The following is a 17,038-nucleotide window of genomic DNA, read 5'->3' as shown; positions in this document are numbered from 1 at the left end:
ACCGGCATGGCCACCCCCAAACTCTGCTCTGGAACCCACAAAAGGGGAATCACCGGGCCATTCTGACCTCGACGGACCCGGTAATTCCCCTTGCGCGGGTGCCAGAGTCGGTACGTCCCCATTCCCATTTGAGCCCCCATAGGGCTCAATGGGAATGGGGAGGATGGAAACAGTGGTACCGTTCATAACGGTACCGTTGCTACTATCAAATTCTGCTCGCGGGTGCCGGTATGGCTACCTGGTCAGACCAGCTGGCTGCAAGTGCACCCTCGAGCAGAACTCATAGTATGGCGGTATGGTAACAACGGCTGCCTTACCGCCATACTCCTAATGAGGCCCATTGACTTTAAGATTCTGTGCTTGGCCCACAAATTCATCAATAGTCATGCTCCACTCTAATCATCGAAAATATTTACACACTGCCGGCCAACCAGACACCTGAGATTGGTTGAGCATAACTTGCTGGACACCGGTCGCCAAGTCTCGCTTGTTATGGGGATTGATCTATGCACCACTCACCTTCCTACTCCATAGTGTTTTGAAGCTGACATGTGATGGGTTTTATTGATTTACCAAAACCACAAATAAAATAAATGAACCCTCAAAGAATCTTTTCAGGTGCATTCGTTATTGCAGAAGTCGCCTCAGTGCATTGATGCTTCACATGTAATACAAAAATCCATTGCTAAAGCTGTACGCTTTTCTGCATTGCTCTTTTGTCGTACACAAATTGAGTGCCAAAAATGTCGGATCAGGAAAATATGAAGACATATATTTTCAGCCCATGCATATTTAGGGTTAGTCGTCTTAATTAAAGCTGCGGTACTGCTTTTATATGAATTGACTTGATTAAAATTAGAAACTGAATTTATCATATAAATAGATATTAGCAGATGACGTGCACGGTGTGGTTGATGCTATTTTCTGCACACTGCCTGATCCAAAATATAAACTATCATTGTAATAAGCTTACCATCTGTTAAATTACGCAGATCACCATAGGTTTGATTCCTAATGTAAACACGTGCAGCTAAGGCGCTAACAATATATTTTTGTGGCAGAAAGTCTTAGAATGTTAACCTAAAATAGGTTAATTTAAAAAATTAATCCAGGGAAAATGATGTTCAGTTTAGAATTCTAGACAGATGAACCTGAGTTTGGTGAAAGTCAAACTTTGGAATCTTAAATGGGTCGTGTTTCTCGATCATTAGCAGTGATTAGATGTATAGATTGAAATCTTTTAGAAATTAATCAATTTCTTTCTGGGTATCTGCTTTATAATGGGTGGGAGTGTGTGTGTTCTATGATTTGCTGTACTTTTTTTTCTCTTTTCTTTTGTATTGTATTTTGCTCTGTTTGTGTGTAAGGGTTCTTGTTAAACCAAGTGCAGAGTAAATTAAAAAATGGTTTGGTTTATAGGGGGCACTATACGTATGAGTAAATGTAGAGGAATTTTAAAGCACACATCTAGTTTGCAAGCAACAGGGCACTATACAGTGAAGATATGCACATCTGTGTTGCAGGTGAGCTGCAGGGTTTCAGTGGAGAGTGGGGAGCTGTCTGAAGTGTACGGTTTTCTGTTCTATCCTGAAGTGTGGGGTGGAGTGAGCTTGCTTGATGTGTGTGTGGCAGAAGAAGTCCCTTTTATGGTATTTTCTTCCCTGGGGTTCTTGTTTCATGTCTAGGGTGTTTTGGCTTCAGTTGACGCAAAGGCCTCCTGAGATCTTGAGATTCATGACCAGGTGGGATGGAGTGCTGGAAGTGATTGCCTTGAAGATGACTTTAAATTGTTTCTTTAACCAAATGGCTGATATGGTGGGAAGCTAAAGTGTGTCAATCATTGCGGTTGTAAAGCAGATGTATTCAGAGAGGACATAATACCCAGTGATAGGGGCCCACTACAAAAACGTCTGGTAGTGTCTGAATTGTACCCACAGAAGAAAAGAGGAGAGGTATTGCCAAAAAGGGCATGCCTAGCTAGATATTTCCTGCTCAATATGTGTGACGCATACGTTAGGACAAATATACGTCCCTATTTATAGATTCTCCCTCAAGCAAATGCTATAGCACCTATCTAAAACAAGATAAAAAAGCTAAATGGTTAGGTTGATTATGGGATGTCAATCATTCCAATCCAAAACGCTTTCCAAAGCATGACATGGCAGCTGAAAACCAGCACACAGTGCAATACTGCCATATGGAGTGAAGTGGTAGCAAGCGTGACGTTCGCAGGAACTGTCCCCGGTAATAACAAGGACTGCAGAAAGCAGTGGGATAAATTCAAAGCCAAGGTCTGCAGTGCCATTGCCAAGCAGATGTAGGAGTGTGGAGCAAGCAACAGGAGGAGGCACAATGGACCCTCTTCGCATCATGCCATGGGAGGAGGAAGCCAGCAGTATCCTCCACATGGAGAGAATAAAGGGCATCGGTGCAGAGGTGCTGAGGACGGACCAGGGACCTAAGGAAACGGTATTAAGTACAACTGCATGTAGAGCTGCAAGTACCGCCACCTCACTCCCCAATTGCATGCATCCACCTGCACAGCACAGATCAACGGGCATGTCAAACTGTCAGAAACATGCTGTGAATGGATGTGGGTCCCCAAAACGATGCACATGCATGCAGTGTACACACTCCTTCTGAGCAATATCACCCATGTGAGCCACAAACAACCAATAACTCTGGAGGACACACTGCATGGCATGGGTTGAATGCAACACCCCTGACATATGTGTCAAATTGCTAGCAACCTATCTCACTCTGCCAATAGCTACACTGTCCATGGACAGCAGAGTGGCCAGACCCTCATACGAAGATACTGCAACAGCCACTAGCCCTACACATGCAAACCCATCGGCACGAAGGAGCAAGCATCAGAGCAGTATTGCAGACCCAGCCCAGCCACCGGCCCTAGCACCTGCAGCAGCACAGCCACCTTAGCCAACAGCTGCCATTGTGGAGTCCCAGACCAGCCATGATGGGGGCATCACACTCATGCCTGTGTACAGTGCCCCTCTCCCACACCAGCACACCAATATGACAATGCCATGCACAACATCCCATGGCAGAGTTTGGCAGGGACCATCTGGCTTTCACCGAAGGTCAGCAGGAGGAGGAGGAGGGGACACAAAACCTGGCTTCAGCCCAGCCCCTAAGTCTGCACAGTCCACCGCTACTGGCAGAGTCCAACCTGTGTCCAATTCGGGCAAGGCTGGACAACATTGAGAGGCAGCAGGTGGACATACACACACTGGCAGGCCAACCGCTTGCAGAAATGCGAGCAATGGATGACTGCTTGCAGGGATGCTCCCGGCACATGGCGTGCTCCCTGGGCCATGCCACTGCTGCAATGGTGACTCTGGGCCAAAGGGTTTGTGAACACACTGATGCAACATCTTCATCAGCAGAGTCACTCAACCAGGCCAAGCAGCTGACCCTGCCAATATGTTCGTGCCCAGGGATCTGAACCCTCCACCTCCACAACACCCACTGGGGGCTCACTAGAGAGCACACCAAGGCACAGTTCACTGCTCCACCTCACCACTAGGACTCAGGAACAGGATCCCAAGTCAAAGTGTCCACGCAAATGAACTATGGACACATCTAGGGTGTAGATGTGTTGGTTTTTCTGGGCAGGGTGTAGTTGTGTCAGGATGTGCTGCAGTGGGTAGTTTTGGAGGGTTGTGCTGGGGTGGGTGTTTGGGGAGGGTGTGGTGTTTATTTCATGTACTGCATAAATTGCACTAAGTTCAATAAATACTTTTCACTTGCAGCAATGAGTGGGCATTCCTCATTGGGTGCATATGCTTAAGATTAATACCGGACCTCAACAACATCTATGAGTGGTCATGCATATTTCTGTGTGCCTCACTCCATATTCAAGAGCCTGCATTCCTCAGTCCACCTCTCCAAACGAAATAACTAACACTCACTGATGGACACCACAATATCCTCCTTCTACCCTGACATTTTTTTCATGAACCGAATGATAACAACAGTAATAAACACATACAAGTGAAAAAAGAGGTGTAACTTCACTTGACAATAACATAAATGCAAATACAAATGCAAAATAGAAAGAAAACCTCAGACGTTACCGAAAAAACGTTTGCTAATGAGGGAAAAGAGTAAGGTTTCCCTGAATACAAAATAATTAAGCGCCCCCAAACTAAAAGAAAGTACAAGGTACGTTTTTACTAAAAAAAACAAAAGCGCCACAAGGATGATTTCTTCAACAAAAAAAGATATTTTTCAAGAGTTAACAAAACAAAAGAAATTATGTTTTCCTTTTGAAAACAACTGCAATACATGAAGCATTCACAAATGAAGCATGATTACTTAACTGCAAAAACAAAACAATACATAAATTACCTTATCAAATAAGGGTCTACAAAGAAAGAGTTCTGTAGCAACAGAAAATAGCAAAAGAGGTCAAGGTATTGACTGACAAAGCAAACGTGTTTTCCTCACTAAGAGCGCCATTCTCCAGGTCCTTCCAGGGTTACACAGATGAAGAAAATGCCGCAAAAGGAATACTGCTGGTTTTGCACCCATTTCAGACACTGGGGCAGGTTTTTCTTTTGACAGAGAGAGCAGAGGCACTTGAAGAAGATAACATTTCTCACTCGACACTGTGTTGGCCCAAAGAACATGCTAAGAAAGGATGAATACGCAAAATAACCTTTATAAAATTGCCATGCATTATTTTCAATGAATTGTTTTGACTTTTGTTATCGAGTGCTTCTCCTGTGTTCCTTACTGATGTATGGGACACCCATACTGTTATACATAACGTGTTACTGTTACTGGCACTATTTTTATCTCACTGCCATAAAGTGTTTTCTTGAGGTCAGTGTTGAGTTTCTCTGCTAGATGGTGCATCTGTATTTTCAGAGGTATTTTCTGTGAGGTGAGTCCAATGTTTCTGAATGCACTGCCTTTAGACTGTGCGTTAACATATTTACTGTGGCACACTGTAATCCACACACTGTAATCCATAACTAGTACAGCATTTTGCTCATTGAACCTGCCAAGACTATTGAACATGGACTGAGTTTTTTTCACAGAGCTAATAGAAGCAGCCTTTCATGCTAAAACCGCTTGTAGCAATGAAGTACCAATGAGTTGTCGCCTAGTTGAAAGTCGCACTTTTGACATCATTGATGTTTTGTGTTTTCAGTGGGAAGAGCAGAATGTTTGATGTTATCGAAGAGACGATGGAGAAAGACTTCCCGCCGTTCATTGGCAAGATCATCAGTTCAGCAGCCAATCCTGGGCTGATCATACCCGCCATTCTGCTGATGGTGTAAGTGAGGCTATTTTGAAGCAGAAGCAATAACTTCCATGTGTTGTGATGTGCTTAAAAGGAGCAGCCATTCATCGGGCCTCAGTCCGAGTATGATGGTAATGCCCGATGAATTCCCGGCAAACAATGACCAATGTCCATTACCTATTCGGCAGAATTATGGCCTGATTAGGGTTTGCAGCATAGTGGAGTTACTGCCCGTTGATAGCGTCCATAGGACCCCACAGGGGGCATGGTGTAATTAAAAGAGTTAGTAATTCCACCCGGGGTAAATTCTCTATTTTATTAGAGTGAAGTGGAGGATTTACTTCCAGCCTTTTGCTGTAGGTTAATCCTCCACTTTTAGGGCTTGCATGCAGTTTGTCAATGCATAAGGTATCTAATCTTTGGCTGTTTTAAATATCTTAGAAGGTTAGTATTTTAAAGATACAGTGCCATATCTAAGTAGAACATGTTTTGCAACCCATTGTCTGGCACTGCCACACAAATTGACATCAATGATCAATTCACAAGGCTAGTGGGAGATCAGTATCGTGGAGATGATGTCATATAATAGTAATGTGAGAAAAATGAGCAAATGTTTGCAAATTATGGTCATTAACAAAATGCCCATTTGTTTCAACTTCCATATGTGCACATTGATATCATGCAATTAAACTGCTACAAGGAAGGATATAAGCGCACCTCTTCAAACTGGTCAAATCTTTGATAAAGTAATCATATTGCATCAAATTAAAATAAAAACTAGAATAAGGAGTTATATTGATAACTGACAGATTCACTAACATTCTGGACCAATTGAGTGTGCTACGATCACTCGCTAAGAGACATAAATTGTGAATTCTGCAGGTAGAGTGATTCACAAAATATAATCCGCCACGAAAATGATGTTGCTTAGGCAGATTTACCCAGTCTCAAATGGTACATGCAGGAAGAGAGCCGCATGAGTGGTGGTTAGGGTTGGGTGAGCTGCCGTCTGTCTAATCTTGTGGGATGGGATTAATGCAGTGTTCAGGATTCAGTGGTCTCTTGAGTTTTATATATATATATATATATATATATATACATACACACTGGCAGCCCAAAAGCATGCTCACACTCTTTCAAGAGATCTGGCAGGTGGGGGGATAATTACAACTTCTAACACCCTGGGGAGCTTTGGCAGGCCAATCATTGGCTCAGAATGGCTGGGGAGGTTTGGTGGTCTCATAAAAGACTGTGCTAACTCCTTGGTTCTGTCTATTGTGATACGCTTTTAGAAGAGGTACCAGGGCTGTGATACACTCTAGCTGTATCTTCTGGCATCATCTTTATTGTTTTTTCCACATTCTGTTCCCTGTATGTGACATTTTATTGTGTATTTGCTTTTTTGTGAAGTTCCTTAGAGTCTCACTCCCCCTTCGAGAAACCCTTTGTTAGTATTTCTTTTTGTACCCACTTCACTTTGTTACCCATCACAAAAAAACAAAAAATAGACCCTTGTGAATCCCTTTGTGATTCCCATGTTGATGGCTCCAAGGTAGCCAGATGAACCTGATAAAGGCACATGTTGATGACACAGAGCAAGCTCAAAGGTCACTTAAGCATCCCTGACAGCTTCAGCGATGCAAAGTCACTGCAGGCAAACTTAGCAATTTCACTTCTGCACCTCTGATCTAAATTATAATAATTGTCTGCCGTAATCAGTCTGGTGGCAGGGTAGTCTTTCAAAGTAAACCCATCGTATGCTGACTGATATGATCACACAGTTATCAAAGCCACAGCAGTTCAACATCATGCAAGTGTCATCCCTGTGGGACAGAAGGCAACCAGGCCACTGAAAGCTCTGTTCCCTAGCCATCTTCATGGAACAGTGGGGATGTACTGCTGCAGACTAATCCTGCCACTCTGCACTGGGCCCAAAGACTTCCCCCGGAAGTTCCAAGCAGATGTGCAAAACGAGAGTAGACATGATGGATGCGTGTGGCTCTACCCAGGTTACTGAGTGTTTCTGGAATATATTAGGGTTCTGCTGGATGAGTTGGTGTCTGTTGGAGAAGGAGACAACCCCCTGCAGAGCTGTTCTCTTGATGCCCACATGGGTGTTGAGGATGTTGAGACTGGCATATTTGCCAACAATATATAAGGTGGCAAAGAGCCCAAGTAGAATTGTTATGCAAAGTGGCACGTTGTCCACGGTGAGGCTAGCATCATTGATAACATGAAACTGGTGGTGTTCATTCTGCATCATAGTTTAACCCTGGAGTACCAATCGTGAAAGAGACTGTGCTTAGCTGTTCTCCTCCTCAGTGGTTTCAAGGATCATGTTTTGCTGCTACCTGGACTCCGATAGTTCGTGCTCTTTAAATTGCTCCTCATTATTATTATTCTATATATATACTTGGAATTTCCACATCTTGCTCCACTGCCTAATGGGTTGTTTATCTTGTCTAATTACGCTTATCTACTCTGTATGTTTCTGTCAGCTCATCATTAGCTGGAACATGCACCTCTAACTCTTCCGTCTCAGAAACAGTGGACTGCACATCTAATTACTTCATCTGCAATCCCTGTTCATGTACTGCTGTCTCCTTTGCAGCAGGTGTTGCTGAATGTGATTGAATAGTCAGCTAATTCTAATTCCTATTTGTATGCAATGTAATGCACTTTTTACTTTTATGTTTGCACATACTAAAGTCTTCAAAGGGGTCTTCCACCGCACAGCGTTTCGAAGCCATAACAATGGCAGTAGGTGCGACACAAATATCAAATAGCATATTGATGTCTTCAACAATCCATGCACAATCCATGCATACCCAGGGTACACAACTTCTCTTGTTTATGTTCAAATCCCTCCCTTTAGCTGGTACATTTAGGTGTTCTAGACATGTTAGCACTCAGGATGGTTCTTTTTCATGCAAGTCGGTCACTGAGATTCTCTGCGCCGAGTACTAGTAACAACTAGATGATGGCCTGGATGTTGCAAACGGATTTAAAGCCAACAAATACAATCTCCTCCTGCCATCAAAGAATTTGAAGAATTATTCTTTGCAAGCAACATGTATTTTCACTCATCACAAAAAAGATGAAGCAAAGATTTTCATGCACAGAATATAATCTACTCCTGCCTTCTAAAAATGATAAGAATATTTTCTGTAACAAGTATTTTATTCCAACACAAAACGATAGGACACGTAGTTACAGTCACAGCATATACTCTCCTGCCACCTGCAAAGAATTCTAAGACTTGTTATTTGCAAGCAACACGTATTTTCACTCTTCACACAAAAGATAACACCCTGATTTCCAGCTCCTGATTATAAATTCCTGGGGCTCCAAATGATTCTGGTATGTACTACTCCTCACTCTGACAAGAAATATCACATGTGCTAATGTCATCTAGGATGGACACTAGGATTTTCTCCTCCCATAGTATTAAATAGTCACTAAAATGTTGACCTATCACAGTTCAGTTGTCCTCAAAAAATATTATTTTGATTTTCTACCTCTCCCTCAATTAAAGTCTACTCCCTCATCTGTTCTGCAACCTCCTGCCTCTAACTACACAAGATTAATAGCAAAATGGAATCATGCATACCCTGCTCATAATATTTTGCGCCGGGAAACACACAAAACAACCCACTCAAAACCTAGATGAACTGGTTGGCTCAAAATGTGGCTAAATGTGACCACCTAGGATAAGCAACTGCCATGGCCGTGAGTGCAACCTTGCTTTATAGAAGGATGCACTCAGGAATTTGGCCGGTGCAGGGAAAAGGCAATATAGAGACAACTGTTTTCATTCCCCTTGCTGCATAGATCGGCCCCTAATAGAAATGCATATGCTTGGTATGAGCATGTGTATATTTCTAACATTTCTGACAGAAAAGTGGAAATGTAAACTTGCACTGACTGTTTCTTTAAGTCTTTGCATTAGTGTCAACACACACCCTACATCATTTTGTGTTAAAACATGCCCCATCCACGTGGACTGGGGAGACCATTGTATACCTGGGCATCTGTCACGCTCCCAACACCTACATTTGTTTGAAGGGGCTGACTGCAAGTCTCCAGCATCTGTAGCTCGTCCTTAGAAAAGGACAGACGTCTCCTGTGGGAATCGGTGGCTTGTGGGCATGGACCCGTGGCTACTGAATATGAGGTGTGCTTTGCTCTTGGTATTCTTTAACCATAGTTTTTGGTGCTTTTCTGGGGTACACAGAACAACAACCAAAAATAAGGCCTTATTAATGATCACTGAGTAGTAAATAAAAGACTGAAATCTAGCACATTGTCACTATGACTATTTGGAAATCACTTTAAACAAACCAAAGCAATCAGACATTATTATTTGTTGGCCAGTAACTGAAAGAATTGCATTACCATCTGCTTGTTCAGTCCGCCTAATTATGAGTTATTAATCCAGCAAGGGAATACCTCCATGCATACAACTCTGGCATATGCATAAAGTAAGTCCGTCTTGAATGAGAGCAGTATTGCAATCGGTATTGGCAATGATGGTAAGAATTCAATTTCCCAAAGAAGTGCTTAAGGGGGACAAAATATAACCTATAGTCAGGCAAGTGAGCCAGATAGGCAGTTATGGTAATTACAACAGCTAATATCTCCAAGCCAATAATGAGGCCATTTTATATAACCTAGCAGATCGTTCATGACAATAATAATGTGGGGCTCGTGTTAAAAAATGCTATAAGAAGAGATTGCTCTAAATAAAGCACAGAGCTCCACCATAAATTAGAAGAGAGCCAGTGAAAGTGACCCTAAGTGCCCTTGGGAAGCAAGTGATGAAGATTCTGTACAATGCATGCAGTGACTGTGTTTTAAGTTCCTAAAACCAAAGCATAATGAGATGCAGCATCCAGGTGGCCAGGACACGGCCATTGCTTTTGTATCCGGTTCCTGGGGGTGGACCATTGCGAGAGGATCACCTGGATGAGGGGTCCTCAGGGAGTGGAAGTGGGACACTGGAGGGTGAGACTCAGGATCCCCTTCCCAATAACACCTTTTCCCAATCTTACCAGGTAGGATACCTAGGAATTCAAATCCCCCACCCCCTTTTCCGACACAAACATTTTCTCACAGACAGTTCACCGTGAGCGACAATGGACTAACGCTAGAGCCGTATACCTGACATGTCCCAACACCATGGACAGGCAGGGTCAGGCAATTACGGATTATAACCCAAACCTGACTTCCATCACCCTTCGCCACAATGATAAAAGACGGAGCACGAAAGCACACTCTGAGCGAGGCAAACCACATGAGGAGACAGCAGTTCCAAGATGGCAGTTTAATAAAAGGAGAAAGACGGAGAGACCAGAGAGAGTCGCAAGGAAGGAAGTACCTGTGACCTCTAAAGACTGTTACTTTCGTGAGCCTTGGAAAGTAAGAAACTGAAGACCAGGAACTAAGGCTGATCAAACCTGCACAGTGTGTTGAAGGTACCCAGGGCTCTCCTGCATCATAACCAAGACGGGGAGGAGCGATTGCCACTGTGGTACTGTCCTTGGCTTCTACAACAAAGCAGCATCAGAAAAGACAGCACAGCCAGTGTTTTGAACCAAGGTTGCAATCTGCAACATTGTACAAAGACAACAGGGTAAGAAACATTTGCAAAAAGCGACACCGATATAATTGGAACAAAGAATTAATTGAACGTTGTTATTGAATTTTGGGAGGCAACCCAAGATACCATACAAAGAGTTTTTCGGTGCCACGTGGGTGCTCATTCAAAGGTCTCTGTTAGATATCCAACTGATGCTGAGTGTGAGAAAAAGGAATACTTAGATTGGAGTGGTCATGCAACAGGTCTTGCTAAATCCTGTGCACGTTCAAAAGTCTTTGATAGTTTAAAGTACATCAGAATTGGTCTGAGCCCGACTGAGGAAGACTAATTGAGTGAAAAAAAGGGATATGAGCCTGGCTGAGGTAGATCCGGGGGGGGACCGTGAGCCATCCAAGAAAAAAAATGAACTGAACATAGTTTGAAAGGGATCTGAGCCCAGAAAATGGGTATTGAATGTTGAACTTTCTGTTTTAAAAGGAATCTGGCCACGTCTGAGGGGAAGCCAGGGCAAATACCCAAATTGAACATTGATAAGAGGAAAATAATGTTTTGTATTGTTTTGTGTACATCAGGCCCTCTGAGTCAAGAGACCTGCAAGAAGCAAAACGACTTGGACACAGGAGGTCCTGGGAAAATAGAACTGTATCCTTGTGCCGCAGAAGCCAGAGTGTGTGCTTTGCTCGAGTGAACCGCCTTGTCCCATGCTGAAAACGTGGGGAAGGGAGGCCACGGCCCAAACTTCCCGACTTATCATTTTGTGAACACTTCTTTCTTTTACATGAACATCACCCCACCTTAATTTGTAAATTAGTAGTAAGGATTGGCAATAGTTTTCTTTTAGTATAGGTCCTTTTATGTTGACAAGACTCCACTAGGATTGCAATCTTTATTATTTGATGATCGTAGCTTTCTCTCATCTTTAAATTTAAGTTTAGATAGGCATTTATCTCACCCTTGTGAAACTTCAAGAAACAACCTTGAACTGTTGTCACTTGTGTCTGTCTTACTGTTGATACCATGCCTTCATAACATAGGGGACAGATCTTCCTTCTGGCTTGGATTATTTCTTCTTCACCTCAGGTTGAGGGTTTTGGAGAGATCTTGGAAGTCCAGTGAGATCTTGAGAACAAATCTGCGGCCTAAAGGATCTGGGAGGAAATGAGAAAATCTGCTGAAGGGGTGGAAGAACCCTTCTTTAACTGGCAAAAGTCCACAGGTGATAGGACTAAAGCTAGTCTGCCTTAATCGTTCAATCCCTGCTCTGGAACAGAGTGGACATTGCCCTGCTGATGCCACACCCAACGTGCTTTGCTCCAGAGGAAGTGGAGGGGACAGGAAAGTGAGAGAGGGATATTAAATATCCAGATGGCAGACGTCTTCTTCCATTGTCCAAAGCCCCTTCCCTTTTCACTGAGAACAGAGGCCTTTAGAGGTGCAGTACACTGGTGGGAGAATACTCCTTTTAAATGGGTATGCTCCCTTGATGCCTGGGCCCAGGACAGCTACCTGCTCTGTGGCTGCCTCACCTCGGGTGGAGGATGCTACATGCCCTCACCAAGAGATCATAGAGGAGGCCCTACACCCGGCTGACCAGAATACACATCTACTTACACAGCAGAGCTGACTCACAGGGGCTGACACGTGCAATATCAATGTGGTGGTCAGTATCATAAGTAGTATCGTGCACCATGCCTAAACTTAGGCATAGCTCATTTTTTAGAGTTTAGCCTGCCACCAGCATGGACGACTTATGATCATAATAGTTTTGAGTACAGGGGGTCATATTTTAAATGCTGCCACTGTCAAGTGGGCAACTTGTGACCTTCAAACCTACTCTGTGCCACGAGCAGAGCAAGTGCGGAGCAGGCTACTGATGCGACAGGGCACCAGTGCTCTATGCTTTTGTTATGGAGTCAATGAAAAAGGAGATCTGCTTGGCAGATTACCCCCTTTGGAGACTGAATTACCCTCATCATTCTATTTATTAATGAACATCAGAAAATCTAGGTCTCTGCACCCTTGCCAGATGGTAATTCCTCACAATAACTGCAGCCATTTACTCTCTCTACAGTGCTGTGCTAAACACAGACTGAACTGACCATGTGCTAAGTTATCTAGTGCCCTGCAGTGTAAGCCATGAAATCCATTCTGGTTCTCAATGGCATACACTTCTCACTTTAAGCATTGATGCTTGAACACAGTTCATAACTACAGCATTAGTTGATTAGTGGATCAGATACTCAACTTTCAAAAACAGAATCAACCTTCGGAACTGGGTTTAAACCTAAATCCCAGTGTTGTCACTTTTTTAAAATGTTACATTTAAGGCTGGGGTGTGCACATAAATAAATAAATAAATGTATTGCATATATCATATATTTATCCGGTGGAGTGATCTCTCCTTTGCCTCTGCTGTAAATTAAGAAGCAAAACGTGTTCCCCTTTAATCTCCCAGAAGACTCCAAATATGGTAAGTCATTAAGCAACTTCTATCAATTTTGACACCCTTTTCAATGCCAATCAAAAGGGGTTGCTAAAAGCAACAAGTGATTAAAGAACTCCTCACATTTCCTTTCCTTTTGCTAAGCCAATGTGTGCATCATGATTCTATGAGTCAGACTGACCTCCCCTTCCCAGCCTTTCTGACAGTGGGTCCACAATTGCATACAATGTACACACAACTACATGAGTCTCCTATATCCCCTGTTTTCCCAAATGCAATGACATTAACCACCTGTGGTAGCAGTGGTGTCTCTGCCTACATTCCAGATTAACTATATTACCATTATTAAACATCCATTGGACATTATTGTCCAATAGAGGCAATACTACTGCCAGTTTTCCTCCTCATGAGTTTACTATCCCATGAGGTGGAGTGGTACACAGGGGGGTAATAGTCTTGCCACCTCGTTTACCATTTCAACTGAACACAAAATGAATTGGAAAAAGCCACAGAGGAGCTTGCTTCTCCTTCCTCCCATCCAAACTCAGGGGTTCAATGCCCTGACCTCTGTATACAGAGCAAAAACACCTGCATTCACCTGGCTATTTGACTGATACCAGCATGAGAAAATCATCAGTCTACAGACATCAACGCTCTTCAGTATTGATCAAACAGAATCTGCTATGTCTAAAATTGCATTAACATGCCACAAATCAAGAACGCAACTCATCAGCCAAGGACAATGGAAAATAAGACTCTATTTGGTGGGACTCTCTGTGAAGCCCAAATGGATCTGGCAAACATTATCACAAACATGCAATGGACTGATAAACAATTCACCCACCAAGAAGTACAGGAGATCAGACTCTTTTGCCTTGGTCTCCTCTTGCTCTTTAAACCAAAGTTGAACAGCAAGAATCATTGATAACAGATACGTTAACCAAACACTCTTACAACACCTGATCAACAGTCTTTTGCCTAAAGATTCCCTCTAGCTTAATAACTTCCCATCCTCCTTAATCCAATCTTCATCTTCATCTTGTTCCACCTTACAAAATGTAGATATTCAACATTCACATTAAGCAACACCCCTACTCAATTTTCTAGCCCTATCACACCGACCCCGAGTGACGGCAAACTAGATCCTGACAGTGATTAATTCAACTGGGGTCTCCCTTCAATACCTGGCCTGAAATCATCAACACCATTTGCTCCTCCCATTAACAACACCCATCTTTCTTTTTCTTGCAGGGCCACATGCAGGGAGGACATCTAAAAGTAGAAGGGTGCAATACAAAACCAGTTTACAATATTTTACATCACATAAAACAGCACACCAGCCATTGCTATGTAGAGAGGCAGATGTACAGATCATCTCTATTGCCTGCCCCCTCACCTCCGTCCTACTGGAAGAACAGCAAGAGAGCACTGTATGGGACACCAGATAATGCCCCAATACTGCATCGAAGATACGAGAGATTTTATGCACTCAGACAACCGTATCGAATTTACCCTCACACTGACGTGGTGGTAGGATGTTTGCATACACCAGTGAACATACAAGAGCTATAAGTGAAATCAGACCAGAGCAAAGTGATGTCATGAAGAGGAGACACTAGGACGCACTGAAACGTTACATGAATACTTAAAGAATGAAAATGTAACTGAAGTGACAAGAGAAATATGTATGCAAATGCAAACAAATCATATACACTAAGAAAATAAGTAAGAAGAGAATTATAAAAGGTAAGTACGCCGAAACGCACGATAGAAGCTTACTGCAGGAGTAAATATAACGCAAGTAAAGTGGCCATGATAGAAAAATGGACGTTGGTTTTGTATAATAGTAAGCTAAGAAACCTAAAGGGGAGAGGCCATGGCTGCAGAGCTGACAGGCACTGGAAAACAGCTTAGTGTGAAGAACCAAGCATATCTGTTTGGCTTGGGATCAAGGATGCCACATCAAGAAGCAACTGCAAGGCACAAGGGGAGTCAAAGAGGATAAGCTGCATATGCATGACTTATTTCTCTTAGATGAAGTAAAGGGGAACAAATGTGCAAGTGCCAAATATTGAACAATTAAAGATGCAGAAAGAATATTCAAGAGGGAGCAACCCAGCCTCCAGAATAAAAAAGGAGTAATAGCACACAGTGTAATTGAATTAAATAGCACTAAATAAAAGGTTGAACCGAAAAAAATCGTGGTCTCCTCACATATGGTGCAAGACTTCAAAACAAGGCCTATTCATTAAGCTCCAACTGAATATCTCGATGTACCTACACTCCCTTACAGGAACAGAACAGTCAGCAAGTCAACTACAGAGAAGAAGCCATGGCTTAGGACATAACTGATAAGAGATGGTAGGCTAATTGACCAAATAGGAAGTGGTCTGATGTTGTTCCCTGCACCCGCGTTTCGATTTGCTTATGTGCTGCTAATGAGCCGAATTCTCAAGGTTGGGAGAGAATGCCAACCAATCATGAGGGCCTATGTAGCAGTGTATCACATATTGCTGCAGCAGCCAATCCGTTGCTGTTATTCTGCTATTAATCTGTATTATCTGTAGTAGGTGTTCGCTCAAGGCATGCCTACTAGATAGGGAGCAGCCAATTATGTTACTGACACCTAAATAAGGTATGGGTATATATGTTCCCTAAACCAACCCCTCCATACGATAGGTTTTTACTTTTTGCCACGTAGGATGACATCATAGCTGACATACATCCAGGTATAACATTTTTGTGTAATAGAAATATAGATGAGACGGAGTGAGCTACAATCTGTTTTTTCACCAGGTTTCCCTACTTTATTTGAGCTGATAATAAAGTAGTATTTTGACATATTCTTTGAGTCTGTCCGGTTATTTGAGTCCGAGTACGTTTGTATTTGTATTTTTATTTATTTATAAAGCGCAGCAGGCCCGAGGGCATCCGGGCACGTCACTTGGTTACAACATGGTGATAAGCATACTGAGCATTACATAGTTAAAGTTATACATTACAGGTTGCAGTTATATACATAAGAGAAAGTACATGATGAACAGATACCTATTTACATGCAATGAAATTGAAGGCTATTGCATGACCGTAGATTGACGAGGCGAGGACAAGGGCACATCTTGGCCAGAGAGCCAGCTTTTAGCCAAGTTTTTAAATCTTTGGAAGGAGGGTTCCGCTCTTAGCGAGTTGGGGAGCGAGTTCCAAAGTTTAGAAGTCATTACTGGGAAGCTAGTCCCACCAGATCTCTGGAGGTTGAAGCGTGGTATGGATAGGCAGTTAGTCTGAGCATTTCTTCGGGTCTGTTGGAATTGAGGAGGGAGAATCTATTGGCCAGTTAGCTGGGTGCTTGGTGGGCAACGCATTTTTGAGTAAGAGCAAGTGTTTTCAGTGAAATACGTTGTGCAACTGAGAGCCAGCGTATACTATGTCTGGTATCGGAGATATGATGTTCCTAGGGACGTTGAGTGCTGCTCTAATGGCATTGTTTTGGGTGATTTGAAGCTTGTTTAGGTTACAGCTGTTGGAACCCAGGTAGAGGGCATTGCAATAATCAATTTTGGACAACACGAGTGTCCTGGCGAGTGTGATGCAGTTAGCTGGTGATAAGAAAGGACGACTGGCTGAGATCAACTTGCACGTGTATGCAGCTGAGGAGGCTACAGCATTAGTTTGTCTAGCCAAAGATAGGGTGGAGTCAATGTAGATCCCTAATGTTTTTTTGTCC

At 43.0% G+C, this 17,038-nt stretch overlaps 1 protein-coding gene across 1 annotated transcript in view; it reads left to right on the top strand.

Moving 5' to 3' along the window:
* Positions 1-17,038, top strand: part of LOC138568821 (transmembrane channel-like protein 2) — a 636,652-nt gene that overhangs the window by 463,910 nt on the left and 155,704 nt on the right. The window contains exon 15 of the mRNA XM_069646590.1: positions 5,180-5,305. Within this exon, the coding sequence (XP_069502691.1) occupies positions 5,180-5,305 (126 nt within the window). The remainder of the gene's footprint in view (positions 1-5,179; positions 5,306-17,038) is intronic.

Source organism: Ambystoma mexicanum, chromosome 2q, assembly GCF_040938575.1.
Source record: "Ambystoma mexicanum isolate Mex_15411 chromosome 2q, UKY_AmexF1_1, whole genome shotgun sequence".
NCBI lineage: Eukaryota > Metazoa > Chordata > Amphibia > Caudata > Ambystomatidae > Ambystoma > Ambystoma mexicanum.
This window is presented reverse-complemented; position numbering and strand designations above follow the sequence as displayed.